The 20,964-nt window shown below is 41.6% G+C and overlaps 1 protein-coding gene across 1 annotated transcript; it reads right to left on the bottom strand.

The window, feature by feature from the left end:
* Positions 1-11,352: 11,352 nt before the first annotated feature.
* LOC124649762 (senescence-specific cysteine protease SAG39-like) lies at positions 11,353-12,715 on the bottom strand. Its single transcript, XM_047189342.1, has 2 exons — positions 12,224-12,715; positions 11,353-12,118 (listed from the first exon to the last, which is right to left on the bottom strand). The coding sequence occupies exons 1-2, from the start codon at positions 12,678-12,680 to the stop codon at positions 11,541-11,543; spliced, it is 1,035 nt and encodes a 344-aa protein (XP_047045298.1). The 5' UTR covers positions 12,681-12,715; the 3' UTR covers positions 11,353-11,540.
* Between the last annotated feature and the right edge of the window lie 8,249 nt (positions 12,716-20,964).

Here is a 20,964-nt window from a genome sequence, read left to right as displayed (position 1 = left end):
GCTGTTTTTTGCTGTTTTTGGTTTCAGAAATCCTAGTAAGGAAATATTCTCGGAATTGGACGAAATCAAAGCCCAGGGGCCTATTTTTCCACGAAGCTTCCAGAAGACCGGAGGACTTACGAAGTGGGGCCACGAGGCGCCGCTACAACAGGGCAGCGCGGCCCAGGTGCTGGCCGCGCGGCCCTGGCGTGTGGGGCCCTCGTGTGGCCCCCTGACCGGCCCTTCCGCCTACATATAGTCTTCGTCGCGAAACCCCCAGTACCGAGAGCCACGATACGGAAAACCTTCCAGAGACGCCGCCGCCGCCAATCCCATCTCGGGGGATTCAGGAGATCGCCTCCGCCACCCTGCCGGAGAGTGGAATCATCTCCCTGAGGTCTCTTCATCGCCATGATCGCCTCCGGATCGATGTGTGAGTAGTCCACCCCTGGACCATGGGTCCATAGCAGTAGCTAGATGGTCGTCTTCTCCCCGTTGTGCTATCATGTTAGATCTTGTGAGCTGCCTATCATGATCAAGATCATCTATTTGTAATCCTTCATGTTGTGTTTGTTGGGATCCGATGAATATTGAATACTATGTCAAGTTGATTATCAATCTATCATATATGTTATTTATGTTCTTGCATTCTCTCCGTTGCTAGTAGAGGCTGCGGCCAAGTTGATACTTGTGACTCCAAGAGGGAGTATTTATGCTCGATAGTGGGTTCATGCCTCCATTAAATCTGGGACGAGTGACGAGAAAGTTCTAAGGTTGTGGATGTGCTTGTTGCCACTAGGGATAAAACATCGATGCTTTGTCTAAGGATATTTGTGTTGATTACATTACGCACCATACTTAATGCAATTGTCTGTTGTTTACAACTTAATACTGGAAGGGGTTCGGATGATAACCTGAAGGTGGACTTTTTAGGCATAGATGCATGCTGGATAGCGGTCTATGTACTTTTTCGTAATGCCCTGATTAAATCTCATAGTACTCATCATGATATATGTATGTGCATTGTTATGCCTTCTTTATTTGTCAATTGCCCAACCGTAATTTGTTCACCCAACATCCGCTATCTTATGGGAGAGACACCGCTAGTGAACTGTGGACCCCGGTCCTATTCTTTACATCCGAAATACAATCTACTCGCAATTGTTCTTTCTCGTTCTTCGCAAACAACCATCATCATCCACACTATACATCTAATCCTTTGTTTACGGCAATCCGGTGAGATTGACAACCTCACCGTTACGTTGGGGCAAAGTTCTGCGATTGTGTTGTGCGGGTTCCACGTTGGCGCCGGAATCCCTGGTGTTGCGCCGCACTACACTCCTCCGCCATCAACCTTCAACGTGCTTCTTGACTCCTACCTGGTTCGATAAACCTTGGTTTCTTACTGAGGGAAACTTGCTGCTGTACGCATCACACCATCCACTTGGGGTTCCCAACGGGCGTGTGCTTTACGCGTCATCAAGCTAAATTTCTGGCGCCGTTGCCGGGGAACTGAAGAAAAGCTACACCACAAAGATTTCTAACTCCCACGTCAACTACACGCCAGCAATAAATTTCTGGCGCCGTTGCCGGGGAGATCAAGACACGCTGCAAGGGGAGTCTCCACTTCCAATCTCTTTATTTTGTTTTTTTGTCTTGCTTTATTTTATTTACTACTTTGTTTGCTGCACCTATATCAAAACACAAAAAAATTAGTTGCTAGTTTTACTTTATTTACTGTCTTGTTCTCCATATTAAAAACACAAAAAAATAGTTATTTGCATTTACTTTATTTACCTTTAGTTTATTTCATCATGTTTCCTCCTAAGTTCACTCTAAAAGACATACCGGTAGGACGAGGGTATATAATTGGGAGAGATAATATAGAAGATTTTTTCACTCATGTTAGTACCATTGAAGATTTTGAAGATAGACACTTGGTAGAACTTGCTCCTACTTATGAAATTGTTGTTGCTTCTTTAGTACACATGTTGGAAACGAAATTTGTTAATCTTAATCCTATAATCCAACACATGTTTCTCACACTCGGTGATATGGAGGAAGGGGAAAAGAAAGATTTTGTCTTAGAAACCCTTCTAAAAGAATTTGGTGGAGTAGCAAGAGAGGCTAGAAAGGTCTTTATAAAATATAAGATGATTGGCTCCTATACCAATTTTGTTAGTATCCTTGAAAAAATGGACATGGAGAGAGTAAGGTACACTAATAATATTAATGATGGTGGGGAGATTAAGACAACAATACCTTGTAAGCTCCTAGGAATGAATGACGCTCTGGAAAATAACTATGGTTGGCTTGTCCCTGAAAATTTGTTTGACGAGGATAGCAAACCTAAGAATAATGAAAAGGGAGCCTCTGAAACTCACATAGATAAGATAAAATGCATAGTTGAGAAAACTCCCGACACCTATGTCGATGCTTCGTCTCTTGATGTTACTTGATACACACTTTCTGCGCCTAGCTGAAAGGCGTTAAAGAAAAGTGCTTATGGGAGACAACCCATTATTTTACTTCTGCACTTTATTTTATATTTGAGTCTCGGAAGTTATTTATTACTGTAGCAACCTCTCCTTATCTTTATTTTATTGCATTGTTGTGCCAAGTAAAGTCTTTGATAGTAAAGCCAATACTAGATTTGGATTGCTGCGTGAGAAACGAGATTTCTTGTCGTCACGAATTTCGACCTGCCTCTCGTAGGTATCTCAGAAAAATCTGCCAATTGACGTGCGTGATCCTCGGATATGTACGCAACTTTCATTCAATTTGGGCATTTTCATCTGAGCAAGTCTGGTGCCACTTTAAAATTCGTCTTTACGAACTGTTCTGTTTTGACAGATTCTGCCTTTTATCTCGCATTGCCTCTTTTGCTATGTTAGATGGATTTCTTTGTTCCATTAACTTTCAGTAGCTTTGTGCAATGTTCAGAAGTGTTAAGAATGATTATGTCACCTCTGAATATATGAATTATGCACTGACCCTCTAATGAGTTTGTTTCGAGTTTGGTGTGGAGGAAGTTTTCAAGGGTCAAGAGAGGAGGATGATACAATATGATCAAGAAGAGTGAAAAGGAAAAGCTTGGGGATGCCCCGTGGTTCATCCCTGCATATTTTAAGAAGACTCAAGCGTCTAAGCTTGGGGATGCCCAAGGCATCCCTTCTTCATCGACAACTTATCGAGTTCCTCTAGTGAAACTATATTTTTATTCCGTCACATCTTATGTGCTTTACTTGGAGCGTCTGTTTGTTTTTGTTTTTGTTTTTGTTTTTGTTTGAATAAATTGGATCCTAGCATTCTTTGTTTGGGAGAGAGACACGCTCCGTTGTTTCGTATGAACACATGTGTTCTTAGCTTCTTCTTTAATGTTCATTACGAAAGTTGGACTACTTCATTCATTGCTATATGGTTGGAAACGGAAAATGCCGCATGTGGTAAAATGGTCTAATGTCTTGAATAATGTGACACTTGGCAATTGTTGTGCTCATATAGATCTTGTTTAAGCTCTTGCATCATGTACCTTGTACTCATTAATGAATAACTACATAGAGCTTGTTAAAATTTGGTTTGCATGATTGATCTTTAGAGTCTAGATATTTTACGTTGAGGTGTTTGAACAACAAGGAGACAATGTAAAGTCTTATAATAGTTACAATATGTTCATATGTGAGCTTTGCTGCACCTTTTATACTTGAGTTTGCTTCAAACAACCTTGCTAGCCTAGCCTTGTATTGAGAGGAATTCTTCTCGTGCATCCAAACCCTTGAGCCAATAACCATGCCATTTGTGTCCACCATACCTACCCACCACATGGTATTTCTCCGCCATTCCAAAGTACATTACTTGAGTGCTACCTTTAAAATTTCTATTCTTTGCCTTTGCAATATATAGCTCATGGGATAAAATAGCTTAAAAACTATCGTGGTGAAGAATATATACTTATGTGTCTTATTTCTTAGTAAGTTGCTTGTTGAGCGGTAACCATGTTTTCTACGGACGCCATCAACTCTTTTAACTTTGTTGAATATCATGTGAGTTGCTATGCATGTTCGTCTTGTCTGAAGTAAGGGCGGTTTTCACAATCAAATGGTTTGAGTATGCATACTGTTAGAGAAGAACATTGGGCCGCTAACTAAAGCCATGATTCATGGTGGAAGTTTCAGTGTGGACAGCTAATCCTCAATCTCTTATGAGAATAATAACTGTTGTTAAATGCTTATGCATTAAAGAGGAGTTCATTATCTGTTGTCTATGTTGTCCCGGTATGGATGTCTAAGTTGAGAATAATCAAAAGCGAGAAATCCAATGCGAGCTTTATCCTTAGACCTTTGTACAGGCGGCATAGAGGTACCCCTTTGTGACACTTGATTGAAACATATGCTATGCAATGATAATCCGTGTTAACCCAAGCTAATTAGGACAAGGTGCGAGCACTATTAGTACACTATGCATGAGGCTTGCAACTTATAAGATGTCTTATACATAACTCATATGCTTTATTACTACCGTTGACAAAATTGTTTCTTGTTTTCAAAATGAAAAGCTCTAGCACAAATATAGTAATCAATGCTTCCCTCTGTGAAGGGCCTATCTTCTACTTTATTGTTGAGTCAGTTTGCCTATTCTTTCTATAATATCTTAGAAGCAAACACTTGTATCAACTGTGTGCATTGATTCTTACATGTTTACTTATTGCACTTGTTATATTGCTTTGTGTTGACAATTATCCATGAGATATATATGTTGAAGTTGAAAGAAACCGCTGAAACTTTATCTTCCTTTGTGTTGCTTCAATGCTTTTACTTTGAATTTATTGCTTTATGAGTAACTCTTATGCAAGTCTTATTGATGCTTGTCTTGAAAGTATTATTCATGAAAAGTCTTTGCTATATGATTCATTAGTTTACTCATTATCTTCATCATTGCTTCGAATCGCTGCATTCATCTCATATGCTTTACAATAGTATGATCAAGATTATGATAGCATGTCACTTCGAAATTATCTTTGTTATCGTTTACCTACTCGAGGGCGAGTAGGAACTAAGCTTGGGGATGCTTGATACGTCCCAAACGTATCTATAATTTCTTATGTTCCATGCTACTTTTATGATGATACTCACATGTTTTATACACATTATATGTCATTATTATGCATTTTCCGACACTAACCTATTGACGAGATGCCGAAGAGCCGATTGCTTGTTTTACGCTGTTTTTGGTTTCGAAATCCTAGTAAGGAAATATTCTCGAATTGGACGAAATCAACGCCCGTGGGCCTATTTTTCCACGAAGCTTCCCGAAGACCGGAGGACTTACGAAGTGGGGCCACGAGGCGCCGCCACAACGAGGCGGCGCGGCCCAGGTGGCGGCCGCGTGGCCCCGGCGTGTGGGGCCCTCGTGTGGCCCCCCGACCTGCCCTTCCGCCTACATATAGTCTTCGTCGCGAAACCCCCGCACGCGAGAGCCACGATACGGAAAACCTTCCGGAGACGCCGCCGTCGCCAATCCCATCTCGGGGGATTCAGGAGATCGCCTCCGCCACCCTGCCGGAGGGGGAATCATCTCCCGGAGGTCTCTTCATCGCCATGATCGCCTCCGGATCGATGTGTGAGTAGTCCACCCCTGGACCATGGGTCCATAGCGAGTAGCTGAGATGGTCGTCTTCTCCCAGTTGTGCTATCATGTTAGATCTTGTGAGCTGCCTATCATGATCAAGATCATCTATTTGTAATCATTCATGTTGTGTTTGTTGGGATCCGATGAATATTGAATACTATGTCAAGTTGATTATCAATCTATCATATATGTTATTTATGTTCTTGCATTCTCTCCGTTGCTAGTAGAGGCTCTGGCAAAGTTGATACTTGTGACTCCAAGAGGGAGTATTTATGCTCGATAGTGGGTTCATGCCTCCATTAAATCTGGGACAGTGACAGAAAGTTCTAAGGTTGTGGATGTGTTGTTTCCAGTAGGGATAAAATATCGATGCTTTGTCTAAGGATATTTGTGTTGATTACATTACGCACCATACTTAATGCAATTGTCTGTTGTTTACAACTTAATACTGGAGGGGGTTCGGATGATAACCTCGAAGGTGGACTTTTTAGGCATAGATGCATGTCGGATAGCGGTCTATGTACTTTGTCGTAATGCCCCGATTAAATCTCATAGTACTCATCATGATATATGTATGTGCATTGTTATGCCTTCTTTATTTGTCAATTGCCCAAGCTGTAATTTGTTCACCCAACATCTTGCTATCTTATGGGAGAGACACCGCTAGTGAACTGTGGACCCCGGTCCTATTCTTTACATACTGAAATACAATCTACTGCAATTGTTCTTTACCTGTTCTTTGCAAACAACCATCATCATCCACACTATACATCTAATCCTTTGTTTACGAAGTAAGCCGGTGAGATTGACAACCTCACACATTACGTTGGGGCAAAGTTCTCGTGATTGTGTTGTGCGAGGTTCCACGTTGGCGCCGGAATCCCTGGTGTTGCGCCGCACTACACTCCTCCGCCATCAAGCTTCAACGTGCTTCTTGACTCCTACTGGTTCGATAAACCTTGGTTTCTTACTGAGGGAAACTTGCTGCTGTACGCATCACACCTTCCACTTGTGGTTCCCAACGGGCATGTGCTTTACGCGTCATCACATATCAAGCCAATCAAGGTAGATAGATGTACTGAGCTGCAGCAAGGAGTTACAGAGCAACCCACCAAGCAAGTAAAGGAGATGAACACTTGAGCAAGCTCAAACTCTTCTATGAAACCACTAGAATTACCAAAAGGGCTGGTTACTACGAGCATTTCATGGCAGCTAGGCTAGCCAGAGAAGGGATTTCACAACAACCTTGCAAGGAGAGTATTCCTGCATGATCTATTGATCATCAGGGAGCAAGAGGAACAAGGTAGGCAGCCAGAGAGGCAGAGAGAGGAGAAGAAGGGAGAAGCAGAGAAGCTTACCGTGCGCCTGGGAGCAGAAGCCACAGCATGGTGAGGTAGTGCTCACGCAACCGCGGCAGCTGCAAGCCTATGGAAGGTGCTAGCGTTACGCCGGCGAACTCCACCTTCATCACGGCCACCAGAGGACATGGGGACGGCGGCACAAGGGGGCACAACGACAACACATGCGCCAAGCCATGCCCCAGGAGCACCAACACGACCACGGCTAGCACCATCTCACCCAAGAGCAGCAGATCAACGGATTTTCGCTGGTGCAGAAACCCTAGTTACAGGGAGGGTTGCGTGCGAGAGAAGGAGGCGACGAGAGTCAAATCGACGTGGATATAAAGAAGGAGCGCGGTGAGGAGCGTCGACTGCAACCGTCGGTGGGTTCTTGAGACGGTCGGAGTTGGTGCGGGGTGAGCAGTCGACGACGGCGGCGAGACAAAACGCTAGGGGAGTCGCGGGAGAGTTAGGGTTAGGGTTTGCAAGCGAGAGAGGGAGGGAGGAGAGTGGTGACCGATGCAGTCGGTTTGGGCCGAGCTAGTCTGGTTCAGCCGTGGGTTGGCCTGACAAGTGGGGCCAGGGGTATTTTAGTCATTTCAAAGTTAATTTAAACCCTTTTCATTTGGAAAATTGCAAATAAATCCAAATAAACTCTAAAAGTTCAAGAAAAATATGAATAATATGTAAAAATTATTTCTTAACCAAAATAAAATCAGAAATAAATAAAAATTATAATTTTGGTTAAAGCAATTTTACATAAACTTTAAATAAAAGTTTAAAATCTTTAAATAGAAGAATTTTCTTTGAAATAAAATCAAGGAAAATTTATATCTTTCTTTAATTATTTGTTAACTCAAATATTTTCAAAAAGATAAATTCTAATATCTCAAGTATTTCTTTTTAAAAAAATATTTTATTGAATAAATTATTAAATCATCATAAATTATTAGTAAAAGAATTTAATATCCAAAAAACTTCAATATTTAATAAATCTTAGAATTTATAATAACACTTCGGGGAAAGGGATTCAACCAAAAGAAATCCACCATGCATGCATCATTTGAATTTTAAAACATTGTCCTCATCGGACATTAATGCTTATTTTCAGAACCCGAGGTCCAGGTTCCATCTAAACCCTCAAACTGCATTATCTCGCAGTCTCCAGGCAAGTTCAATCTTTCTCATGCCATATTGATTGCTTTCTATCAATTTAATCGCAAAGCAATATACTTATCACTCCTGCATTGAAAATGAAATGTTACTTTTCCAATTATGAATATGACTATGTGGTGGGCAATGGAACCATGGTATGTGTTGATGGTGGAGGTTCCATTGAAAGGGTTCTATACATCTAGGACTAATCACCAATATTGTCTTGTGATTCTAGCGTCGTACATATCGCGTTAACCATAAGATCTACAATGGATCTCAAGAAGTCAGCTATACCTTCTTCCTTCTGCATATCAACGGACTTGATAGAGCCTGGACGTGTGTTGGTGAACAATTAGTAGTTTGGGATGGACTTAATCTCCCCATCCATGTGGATGAATGGCGCTCTACCATCTATGATGGATTGTCCATAACATATCGAGTGTAAAGCCATATGATCGGGAGATATCTACCAGGGATATGTGTATGGACAAAAGGGTGGATATGCAGGGTCACGAAGGAGGCAGTGATTGGCTTGGTTCTTATACTGGGCCTCACATCAAGGAAGTGTGAACGACAAAGTACGCTCAGTTGTCAACAAACATAAGTTCTCTTATGGGAAAAGTAACGCACCTCTGGAGAGTGTATCAAATTGTGGCTTGTCACTCCCTGTTCCGGGAAGGGAATTACGAACGTGGCAGGAAAGGAACTCCGTGAAGTTATGGTCAACCTGTGAAGACTGGCGGGCATAGTTTTCAGAATAAAATAAACCTTTTGAAGAAATGCTTGTGAAAAATGCATTGACCTGAGATCTTCTGATCAATGGTCGTAGCTAGTGCATCAAACACCTTTTCTTTTGAGCTTGTTGAGTACCTCTGTACTCACTTTCTTTCTAAACCCTTGCTAGACCGTGAAACCGAAGAGGAGGCATGCACCAGACTACCAGAAGGCGAATATGACTTGGTCTACGAGGAGCCAGACTTGTCCGGATGTGTCAAAGGCGTGGACTATGGGATAGTCTACGGAACCGATGAAGTGGAGGCGGAGGAGTAGAGTTATGCCGTAGGCATAGTAGAGCCGAGAAGCGTAATGTGTTATCTAAATAAGCTGCTGAGCTCTTATCATGTTTACCTTAGTGGTTTGAGTTGTAATATGAACTTGAACAAGTTAAGTTCTTAGGGTGTTCTCATTGGACCGTGAGAATACTGAGATGTTTGAGAACCTTGGTTTGTAATAATAATATATGTTGTTTAATGACCTGCAATGTTTGTGCTGTACCACTCTGAGGGGTGTGATATTTGTGAATAAGTCCCTTCATGACTATCATATCAATGACTTGTATACTACAAAATTCAGTGGTATGATGGGCCACCGCAGAGCGGTATCCCATTCCTGAGCGAACAAAGTCCTGGAGACATATTCTGATATACCTGAAGATCACCTTTATGATTACCCATTTACGGTGTAATGTTGGATGAGTTCAAGGCACACCTTCTCTTGCGAGGATAGATGATATGATGGTCTAAGGACTTATGCATATGATGATGATATGCTAACAACACATAACAAAATCATCTCGTAGCATATCATAGAAAGGGATCGGTTCAACACCTTTGTTCTTCTAACAATGTGGTCTCATTGTGGTTAACATTGTTGGAGATATGCCCAAGCGGCAATAATAAATATGGTTAATATTATATCTTTGTGTTTATGATAAATATTTACATCCCATGGTATAATAGTATTAACCGGAAACAATAATACTTGTGTGTTTTATAAACTTAAAAGAGTCCCTAGTAAGGCTCTTGTTAAACTAGCTTGTTGATTAATAGATTATCATAGTTTCATGATCATGAACATTGGATGTTATTAGTAACAAGATCATATCATTAAGTGAATGAGCATATGATCAAATCATTTAGTTCGTTTTGCTACAAGCTTTAAGATACATAGTAACCTAATCCTTGGACCGTGAGATCATGTTAATCACCTACACCGGATGAATGCTTTGATGACAGCAAACACTACTTGTAAAATTGGTAGTTATAAAAGTGGCATTAATTATTTGGAAAGTATAGGTTGAAGCGTGTGGATAAATAGTAGGATTTGTCCATCCAAAATGACGCATAGATATACTCTGGGCGCTCTCGGTGGAATGCCATCCAATTAGCTTGCAAGCATGTGACTAGGTCACAAGGGATGTCGAGTAAAGAGTACTTATCGGGACGAGGTTGAACTAGGTATAGAGATACCGACGATCAAAACTTCGGGTAAGTAAAGCATCGCGCGACGAAGGGATTAAGTATTTTATGTGAATGGTTCTTTCGATCACGAAGTCATCATTAAATATGTGGGAGCTATTATGGATCTGCAGGTCCCGGTATTAGTTATTGATCGAAGAAGTGTCTCGATTATGTCCGCATAGTTCACGAACCGTAGGGTGGCACAATTAAGGTTTTGATGTAGTTTTAAGTAGATATGGAATATGAAATGGAGTTTGCATGTTGTTCGGAGTCTCGGATGGGATCCAGGACATCACGAGGAATTCTGGCATGGTCCGAAGAATAAGATTCATATATAGGAAGTCACATTCCAAGTTTGGGAATGATCCGGTGCATTTATGGAAGGTACTAGAAGGTCTAGAAACATCTGGAATAAATCATTATACATCATATTTTGTTGCTATATGTATATGACGTGGCGATGTTAAGATAAGATGATCTTATCAATTTGATTGCACGATTATTCTGTACATAAAAATACAGCTAGAATAAGATGAGCAGTACATGTTATTCTGTCCATTGCACAGAGATAGGAGAAGATAAGCAGTACATGTTATATCGAAAGTAAACATAATAGTTTTCATGTAAGGGCATGTACAATGGTGATATCTTAGCAGTATCACGTAGAATACATGGTGAGATGGAAGAGAGCAAATGTTGGAAAAATGGTTTGCATTCTCTTAGTTACTAAGAGATGATCTCTTATCATAATTTCTCTCACCACATATTTAGGATGTCTAGTTACTAAAGATAAGACCAAAAAATAAACCATTATACATCATATTTTGTTGCTATATGTATATGACGTGGCGATGTTAAGATAAGATGATCTTATCAATTTGATTGCCCGATTATGTCCGTCCAAGTCAAATCAAACACAAACTAATACCTCTGTTATTGTCGGATTACCTTAGAAAACACCAAACGAAACAAGCTCATAATATAGAGTCAAAACAAACATTGGGCACAAAATAATCATTCATTCATAGTATGTAATATATATAGTGGTTACCTAAATCAATCTCATGCTATCCTCATGAGTGGCGCCCCCATGCTGTCGATTAGGCTGGGTTTATTCAATTGTATTTACTAGTAGTATGTATATATTTTTAAAGATCAATAAATCTTGTGTTTGTGTGCTTGCGTTGGGAGGGTAGGGTCATGCAACAGGGTAAGATGCCTGCATGGCAACGCCGCAGGCGCCGGTGCCTCTCTCGAGCTTCATGTAGCCTCCTTCTCCCCAGGTTTCTCCCCATGAGTTCTTGAGGAGCCAGTAGCTGGTCCCGTCCTGCTGGACACCGTACCCCACCAGGGTGACCGCGTGGTTCATGTCCGTGCCGCAGGCGTCCGCGGTCATGATGCCGCTACGGTAGAGCTGGAAGCTCTGGTCCTGTCCGTCGATGCCCACGGACACGGGCTGGTTGGCGACGGCCGCGGCGAGCGCGTCCTCATCGTTGGCAGGCACGGCCTGGAAGCTGTTGATTGTGGCGGCCGGCTGCTTGCCATCAGAGTCGCACATGCCTTGAACTGCGACGTATGGGTAGGCGTTCTCGGTGGTGATGCCTCCGTTATCCGCGATGTACTGGAAGGCGGAGTTCATGACGCCCCCGCCGCAGCCGTTGTTGTGGTCGGTGGTGCAGTCGAGCAGCTGCTGCTCCGAGAGGGAGACCAGCTGGCCGGTGGTGATCTGGTGGATGCCCTCCACGGCAGCCGCCGCAGAGAAGGCCCAGCAGCATCCTGTGCGTAGTAAATGTAGTACGTATACGCGTGTAAGTTTATACTACATAGTACTCTGTATATCGGTATAAGGAACGTGCATGGATGCAATGAGTTGGTACGTACCACACTGCGGTTGCTGGTTCTTTACACCGGTGACTGCGCCTCTGGTCCTCCAGTCAAGGCCCTGCTCGTCCTCGGCGGAGAGGCTGACGTTCTCGTACTTAAATCCCGGTAGCATCTTGGCTCCGGGCGGCGCGGGCGTGAACCCAGTGTGCGTGGCGGCGAACTCCTCGCTGGTCAGGTCCGCGAACTTGTTGATGGCGAGGCGGTACTTCTTGTTGCCGTCGGCGTTGGACCTGTCGACGAGCTGCGAGTTGGCCTTGAACACCTGGAAGCGCCGAGCCTTCTCAGCGTCGTCCTTGTACTTGCGCCCGTGCGTGGCCATCCACTCCTCGTGCCTCGCCTGCATCGCCGCCTCCTCGCCGGCCAACTCACGGGCGGCGAGCACGCTGGATGCTATGCTCATTAGGGTAATGAGCAGCAGCAACAACAAAGGGCTAGTCATCTTCGTCCCTGCCATGTTCTCGAGTGATTTGCGAGTGAGTGGCAGAGCACTATGTGTGGTAACTGTTGGTGCTGAATCTAGCGGGGCGATCGTTTGCTTAAATAGCCGACCAGCAGGCTGGGATTCAGTTAAACGACCCATGTACTCCGTAGCTGAATATTTCCACGCCCGGCGGACACAGCACGGTACAGGTCGACGCTATTTTTTGCCCTCTTGTGTGGAAAAATGGAAAATCCTACGAGACTCCATCGAGTTTGGTATTTTTCTCCGTCCTATATTTGGTCGCTGCAGGATGCACTGGAATACGTACACGACGGTGTGAGTTTGACACTGCTGACCAAAGATTACTTGCAGGCAGAGCTATCGAACCTTCCACATACAGTGCCATCGTCCAAGTTCAGTTTTCCAATTCGAAAAAAAAGTATCAGTTTGCTTGCCAGTAGTACTCGATCGTAGTATCCTAACGTGTGCGTGAGTGCGTCGATCGTATACAGTAAGTGTTTCGAGTTTAGTCGAGCACCAAACACGATCTAGTTGCGTCCGACAAAATCATAATAAATATGCAAATTGCTACATGAACACTACTTGGAAAAGACAAACCATCTCTGAACTTTTTTAACCTAGCAAAATACTACTACCTTCTTCTACGTTATCTTCGAAAATATGTAGTAAATCCACATATATATATTTGTCGCCTATACTACTGCCGTCTCTTACCCAGAGAAATACAACAACCCTTTTACACTGTATCTTTGAAAAAATATATCCGCTCCACCCTCTGCCGTCTCTTTCAGCATGAAGAAATACTATCTGCGAACAAAAACACTTCACTATACGTTGCCTCTTTCAGTGACGATAATTTCTCAACGGTGCAACATTGAGGTAATTTTAGCCTCAAGTTTAGATTCGGCAGTAATTTTTCGCGAGGCGGAAACAACCTATATTTTTCTAGAAAGCAATTCCTCAATAGACATCTTCAACATTGCCGACGTAAACTATGAAACACTTAACTACCTACTATTAATTATTTAACTCCGCGTATTTTTCCGCTAGTCATTTTGCAACAACGCACAAGGGTAGTAATTTTTACACGAACATTCAACCTTAACCGTGGATCTGCACAATAATTACCCGCAAATATTTCGTTAGTTGTGCATAATTCTTGAACGGTGATTCAAAAAAAATCCAACATTCGCTTCCTCTTTTACTCAGGGAAAATAATGGTGCGTTCTTCTACGGTAACATCAAAAAAATATACTTATTTCACAATCGTAACATTTCCACCTGGGATGACCTTCTTCTACTCCATCACCCTGCTTCTTTCGGCCGGAGAAATACTATTATTTCCTTTTGTAGTAACACTGAAAACAAAAGCACTCCACCATCTACCGTCTATTTCACCGACACTTTTGCGGTACTTCAGCAACCCAAATATTTTTTATTTCTACAATATTTTAACCAACGATCTAGAAACAAAAGCACTGAACCATTCGCCGCCTATTTCACTAGCACTTCCGCGACACTTCAGCAACCCAACTATTGTATTATTTTTATAAAATTGTAACCAACGATCTTGATACCAAAGACGCGGTCGATTTTAAGATGTTTTTCTTCAGCTGTTTTTGAAAAGTAATCCCGCACTCTTAAACCTTAAAACGCCATTTTTTCAAAAAGGATACCGCATCATAGACAACATGGGCACGGCGTGGACCGCACCGTAAACTTCCTAGTATCTTTTACACTTAGAGATTTGGCTTGCCATGGGGAGATGCACATGACCAAAAAGATGCATGAAGAGAATCTGCGACCATCGAGCATTTGGTGGGTACACTTGCCGATGCAAGTTTGTGAAGGTTCAAAAGTCACCTGCAAGACCTACCATTAGTGATCGGGCAAGATTGGCTAACGGAGAAGAAGGTTTAGTCATCGGCGGGTGATGTCGGTGGACACAAGGGCATAGCCTCTCCAACGGAAAACAAACATGTGTTTTCGTCCTTTCCTATCTATATTATGTTGTTCTACAAAAATCTATATTATGTTTGTCTTTAATCTTTCTTTATTTGCAATATTGGTTGCCGCACTGTTTGTACAATTTTTACTTCACTAGTAGAAAAAAGGGCTTCCATACCACCCCATTAGTTTCCAAAATATTTGAATCGCGGCTAATGGGGCCTATTGGAGATATGCCCAAGAGGCAATAATAAAAGTGGTTATTATATATCTTTGTGTTTATGATAAATGTTTATATACCATGCTATAATTGTATTAACCGAAATATTGATACATGTGTGTTATGTAAACAACAATGAGTCCCTAGTAAGCCTCTTGTATAACTAGCTTATTGATTAATAGATGATCATAGTTTCATGATCATGAACATTGGATGTTATTAATAACAAGGTTATGTCATTATATGAATGATGTAATGGACACACCAAATTAAGCGTAGCATAAGATCACGTCATTAAGTTATTTGCTATAAGCTTTCAATACATAGTTACCTAGTCCTTTCGACCATGAGATCATGTAAATCACTTATACCGGAAAGGTACTTTGATTACATCAAACGCCACCGCGTAAATGGATGGTTATAAAGGTGGGATTAAGTATCCGGAAAGTATGAGTTGAGGCATATGGATCAACAGTGGGATTTGTCCATCCCGATGACGGATAGATATACTCGGGGCCCTCTCGGTGGAATGTCGTCTAAATAGCTTGCAAGCATATGAATGGTTCATAAGAGACCACATACCACGGTACGAGTAAAGAGTACTTGTCAGGAGACGAGGTTGAACAAGGTATAGAGATACCGATGATCAAACCTCGGACAAGTAAAATATCGCTTGACAAAGGGAATCGGTATCGTATGTGAATGGTTCATTCGATCACTAAGTCATCGTTGAATATGTGGGAGCCATTATGGATCTCCAGATCCCGCTATTGGTTATTGGTCGGAGAGAGGTCTCAACCATGTCTACATAGTTCGCGAACCGTAGGGTGACACACTTAAGGTTTGATGTCGTATTAGTAGATATTGAATATGGAATGAAGTTCGAAGTATTGTTCGGAGTCTCGGATGGGATCCAGGACATCACGAGGAGTTCCGGAATGGTCCGGATAATAAGATTCATATATAGGAAGTCATTTTATAAGTTTGAAAATGATCTGGTGCATTTATGAAAGGTTCTAGAAGGTTCTAGACTGGGACTCCACCAAGGTGGCCGGCCCCCCCCCCCCCCCCTCATGGAAAGGTGGGAATCCCACCTTGGGTAGGTTTCATGTCATTTTATAAGTGGGTTTTACTTATGTGATCTCCGGAGACTCCTTGTCCCACGTGTGTAAAGGTGACAGTGTGTGCACCGTGTGGGTCTCTTAGGCTATATTTCACGTGAATACTTATTCCACTGTTATGAATGGCGTAGTGAAGTGCTTATTTATATCTCTTTATGATTGCAATGTGTTTTGTATCACAATTTATCCATGTGCTACTCTAGTGATGTTATTAAAGTAGTTTATTCCTCTTGCACGGTGTAATGGTGACAGTGTGTGCATCCGTGTTAGTACTTGGCGTAGGCTATGATTATGATCTCTTGTAGATTATGAAGTTAACTATTGCTATGATGGTATTGATGTGATCTATTCCTCCTACATAGTGTGAAGGTGACGAATGTGCATGCTCTGTGTTAGTACTTGGTTTAGTCGTGTTGGTCTTTCATGCACTCTAAGGTTATTTAAATATGAACATTGAATTGTGGAGCTTGTTAACTCCGGCATTGAGGGTTCGTGTAATCCTACGCAATGTGTTCATCATCCAACAAGAGAGTGTAGAGTATGCATTTATCTATTCTGTTATGTGATCAAAGTTGAGAGTGTCCACTAGTGAAAGTCTAATCCCTAGGCCTTGTTCCTAAATATCGCTATCGTTGCTTGTTTCTTGTTTTATCTTGCGTTACTACTGCTGCGTTACTACTCGCTTGTTCATCGTCCCGGGCAAAGCACTTTTCCGGTGTCGTTGCCACTGCTCATACTTATTTATACCACCTCGTATTTCACTATCTCTTCGCCGAACTAGTGCACCTATTAGGTGTGTTGGGGACACAAGAGACTTCTTGCTTTGTGGTTGCGGGGTTGCATGAGAGGGATATCTTTGACCTCTTCCTCCCCGAGATCAATAAACCTTGGGTGATCCACTTAAGGGAAACTTGCTGCCGTTCTACAAACTTCCGCTCTTGGAGGCCCAACACCGTCTACAAGAATAGAAGCTCCCGTAGACATCAAGCTATTTTCTGGCGCCGTTGCCGGGAGGAAAGGTAAAAGGTACTCACACTCCGGATCTCGGCTACTAAGCTATTTTCGCCGTTGTAAGTACTCGAAGCTATTTCCTTTAGATCCACGCAATTGCATCTTTTTGTTTCTTGTTTACACTAGTTTGGCATAATGGACGACAATGAGCTTCTTATTCTATTTCCGATTTAAGACATGGATGGTTTGATGCGAAAATTAAAAAACCTATGGAACCTTATTTGCATGTCGGTAGTAATATTAGTATGAACGCTTTGAACACCATTGTTAATAATGATATAGAAAGTTCTAAGCTTGGGGAAGCTGGTTTTGATGAGCATGATCTTTTTAGTCCCCCAAGCATTGAGGAGAAAATTTACTTTGATGATATTTTGCCTCCTATTTATGATGATTATAATGATAGTAGTCTTTTAGTACCACCTGTTATGGAGGATAAATTTGATTATGATTACAATATGCTTCCTATATTTGATGATAGCTACTTTGTTGAATTTGCTCTCACTATTACTAATAAAATTGATTATGCTTATGTTGGGAGTGGTAATAATTTTATGCATGAGACTCATGATAAGAATGCTTTATGTGATAGTTATATTGTTGAGTTTGCTCATGATGCTACTGAAAGTTATTATGAGAGAGGAAAATATGGTTGTAGAAATTTTCATGTTACTAAAATGCCTCTCTATGTGCTGAAATTTTTGAAGCTACACTTGTTTTATCTTCCTATGCTTGTCACTTTGCTCTTCATGAACTTGTTTATTTACAAGACTCCTATGCATAGGAAGCATGTTAGGCTTAAATTTGTTTTGAATTTGCTTCTTGATGCTCTCTTTTGCCTCATACTCTATTTTTCATGTGAGCATCATTAAAACTGTTGAGCCCATCTTAATGGCTATAAAGAAAGAACTTCTTGGGAGATAACCCATGTGTTATTTTGCTACAGTACTTTGTTTTATATTTGTGTCTTGGAAGTTGTTTACTACTGTAGCAACCTCTCCTTATCTTAGTTTTGTGTTTTGTTGTGCCAAGTAAAGTCTTTGATAGTAAAGTGAATACTAGATTTGGATTACTCACGCAGTTTCAGATTTCTTTGTCAGTCACGAATTTCGACCTGCCTCCCTGTAGGTAGCTCAGAAAATTAAGCCAATTTACGTGCGTGATCCTCAGATATGTACGCAACTTTCATTCAATTTGGGCATTTTCATTTGAGCAAGTCTGGTGCCTCAATAAAATCCATCTTTACGGACTGTTCTGTTTTGACAGATTCTGCCTTTTATTTCGCATTGCCTCTTTTGCTTTGTTGGATGAATTTCTTTGATCCATTAATGTCCAGTAGCTTTATGCAATGTCCGGAAGTGTTAAGAATGATTGTGTCACCTCTGAACATGTTAATTTTTATTGTGCACTAACCCTCTAATGAGTTGTTTCGAGTTTGGTGTGGAGGAAGTTTTCAAGGATCAAGAGAGGAGTATGATACAACATGATCAAGGAGAGTGAAAGCTCTAAGCTCGGGGATGCCCGGTGGTTCACCCCTGCATATTCTAAGAAGACTCAAGCGTCTAAGCTTGGGGATGCCCAAGGCATCCCCTTCTTCATCGACAACATTATCGGGTTCCTCCCCTGAAACTATATTTTTATTCGGCCACATCTTATGTACTTTGCTTGGAGCGTCGGTTTGTTTTTGTTTTTGTTTTGTTTGAATAAAATGGATCCTAGCATTCATTGTATGGGAGAGAGACACGCTCCGCTGTAGCATATGGACAAGTATGTCCTTAGGCTCTACTCATAGTATTCATGGCGAAGTTTCTTCTTCGTTAATGTGTTATATGGTTGGAATTGGAAAATGATACATGTAGTAAATTGCTAAAATGTCTTGAATAATTTGATACTTGGAAATTGTTGTGCTCATGTTTAAGCTCTTGCATCATATACTTTGTACCCATTAATGAAGAAATACATAGAGCTTGCTAAAATTTGGTTTGCATAATTGGTCTCTCTAAGGTCTAGATAATTTCTAGTATTGAGTTTTGAACAACAAGGAAGACGGTGTAGAGTCTTATAATGTTTACAATATGTCTTTTATGTGAGTTTTGCTGCACCGTTCATCCTTGTGTTTGTTTCAAAAAACCTTGCTAGCCTAAACCTTATATCGAGAGGGAATACTTCTCATGCATCCAAAATCCTTGAGCCAACCACTATGCCATTTGTGTCCACCATACCTACCTACTACATGGTATTTCTCCGCCATTCCAAAGTAAATTGCTTGAGTGCTACCTTTAAATTTCCATTATTCACCTTTGCAATATATAGCTCATGGGACAAATAGCTTAAAAACTATTGTGGTATTGAATATGTACTTATGCACTTTATCTCTTATTAAGTTGCTTGTTGTGCGATAACCATGTTTCTGGGGACGCCATCAACTATTCTTTGTTGAATATCATGTGAGTTGCTATGCATGTCCGTCTTGTCTGAAGTAAGAGAGGTCTACCACCTTAATGGTTGGAGCATGCATATTGTTAGAGAAGAACATTGGGCCGCTAACTAAAGCCATGATCCATGGTGGAAGTTTCGAGTTTTGGACATATATCCTCAATCTCATATGAGAATAATAATTGTTGCCACATGCTTATGCATTAAAGAGGAGTCCATTATCTGTTGTCCATGTTGTCCCGGTATGGATGTCTAAGTTGAGAATAATCAAAAGCGAGAAATCCAAAATGCGAGCTTTCTCCTTAGACCTTTGTACGAGGCGGCATGGAGGTACCCCATTGTGACACTTGGTTAAAACATGTGTATTGCGATGATCCGGTAGTCCAAGCTAATTAGGACAAGGTGCGGGCACTATTAGTATACTATGCATGAGGCTTGCAACTTGTAAGATATAATTTACATAACTCATATGCTTTATTACTACCGTTGACAAAATTGTTTCATGTTTTCAAAATAAAATCTCTAGCACAAATATAGCAATCGATGCTTTCCTCTTTGAAGGACCATTCTTTTTTACTTTTATGTTGAGTCAGTTCACCTATTTCTCTCCACCTCAAGAAGCAAACACTTGTGTGAACTGTGCATTGATTCCTACATACTTGCATATTGCATTTGTTATATTACTCTATGTTGACAATTATCCATGAGATATACATGTTACAAGTTGAAAGCAACTGCTGAAACTTAATCTTGCTTTGTGTTGCTTCAATACCTTTACTTTGATTTATTGCTTTATGAGTTAACTCTTATGCAAGACTTATTGATGCTTGTCTTGAAGTACTATTCATGAAAAGTCTTTGCTTTATGATTCACTTGTTTACTCATGTCATTACCATTGTTTTGATCGCTGCATTCATTACATATGTTTACAAATAGTATGATCAAGGTTGTGATGGCATGTCACTTCAGAAATTATCTTTGTTATCGTTTTACCTGCTCGGGACGAGCGAAACTAAGCTTGGGGATGCCGATACGTCTCCGACGTATCGATAATTTCTTATGTTCTATGCCACATTATTGATGATATCTACATGTTTTATGCACACTTTATGTCATATTCGTGCATTTTACGGAACTAACCTATTAACAAGATGCCGAAGTGCCGGTTCTGTTTTCTCGCTGTTTTTGGTTTCGGAAATCCTAGTAAAGAAATATTCTCGGAATTGGACGAAATCAACGCCCAGGTTCCTATTTTGCCCGGAAGCATCCAGAACACCCGAGAGCCGCCAGAGAGGGGGCACAGGCCCACCAAACCATAGGCCGGCGCGGCCTGGGGGTGGCCCGCGCACCCCTATGGTGTCGTCGCCCCTTCGACCTTCTGACGCCGCCTCTTCGCCTATATAAAGGTCCCAGACCTAAAACCTCGATACGGAAAAGCCACGGTACGAGAAACCTTCCAGAGCCGCCGCCATCGCGAAGCCAAGATCCGGGGGACAGGAGTCTCCGTTCCGGCACGCCGCCGGGACGGGGAAGTGCCCCCGGAAGGCTCCTCCATCGACACCAC

Source organism: Lolium rigidum, chromosome 4 (assembly GCF_022539505.1).
Source record: "Lolium rigidum isolate FL_2022 chromosome 4, APGP_CSIRO_Lrig_0.1, whole genome shotgun sequence".
Taxonomy (NCBI): Eukaryota; Viridiplantae; Streptophyta; class Magnoliopsida; order Poales; family Poaceae; genus Lolium; species Lolium rigidum.
This window is presented reverse-complemented; position numbering and strand designations above follow the sequence as displayed.

Excerpts from the sequence above, each read along its gene's own strand:
- LOC124649762 (XM_047189342.1), bottom strand. The coding sequence starts at position 12,680 with ATGGCAGGGACGAAGATGACTAGCCCTTTGTTGTTGCTGCTGCTCATT. Across the intron at positions 12,119-12,223 it reads GAACCAGCAACCGCAGTGTG|GATGCTGCTGGGCCTTCTCT; the intron begins GTACGTACCAAC and ends TACTACGCACAG.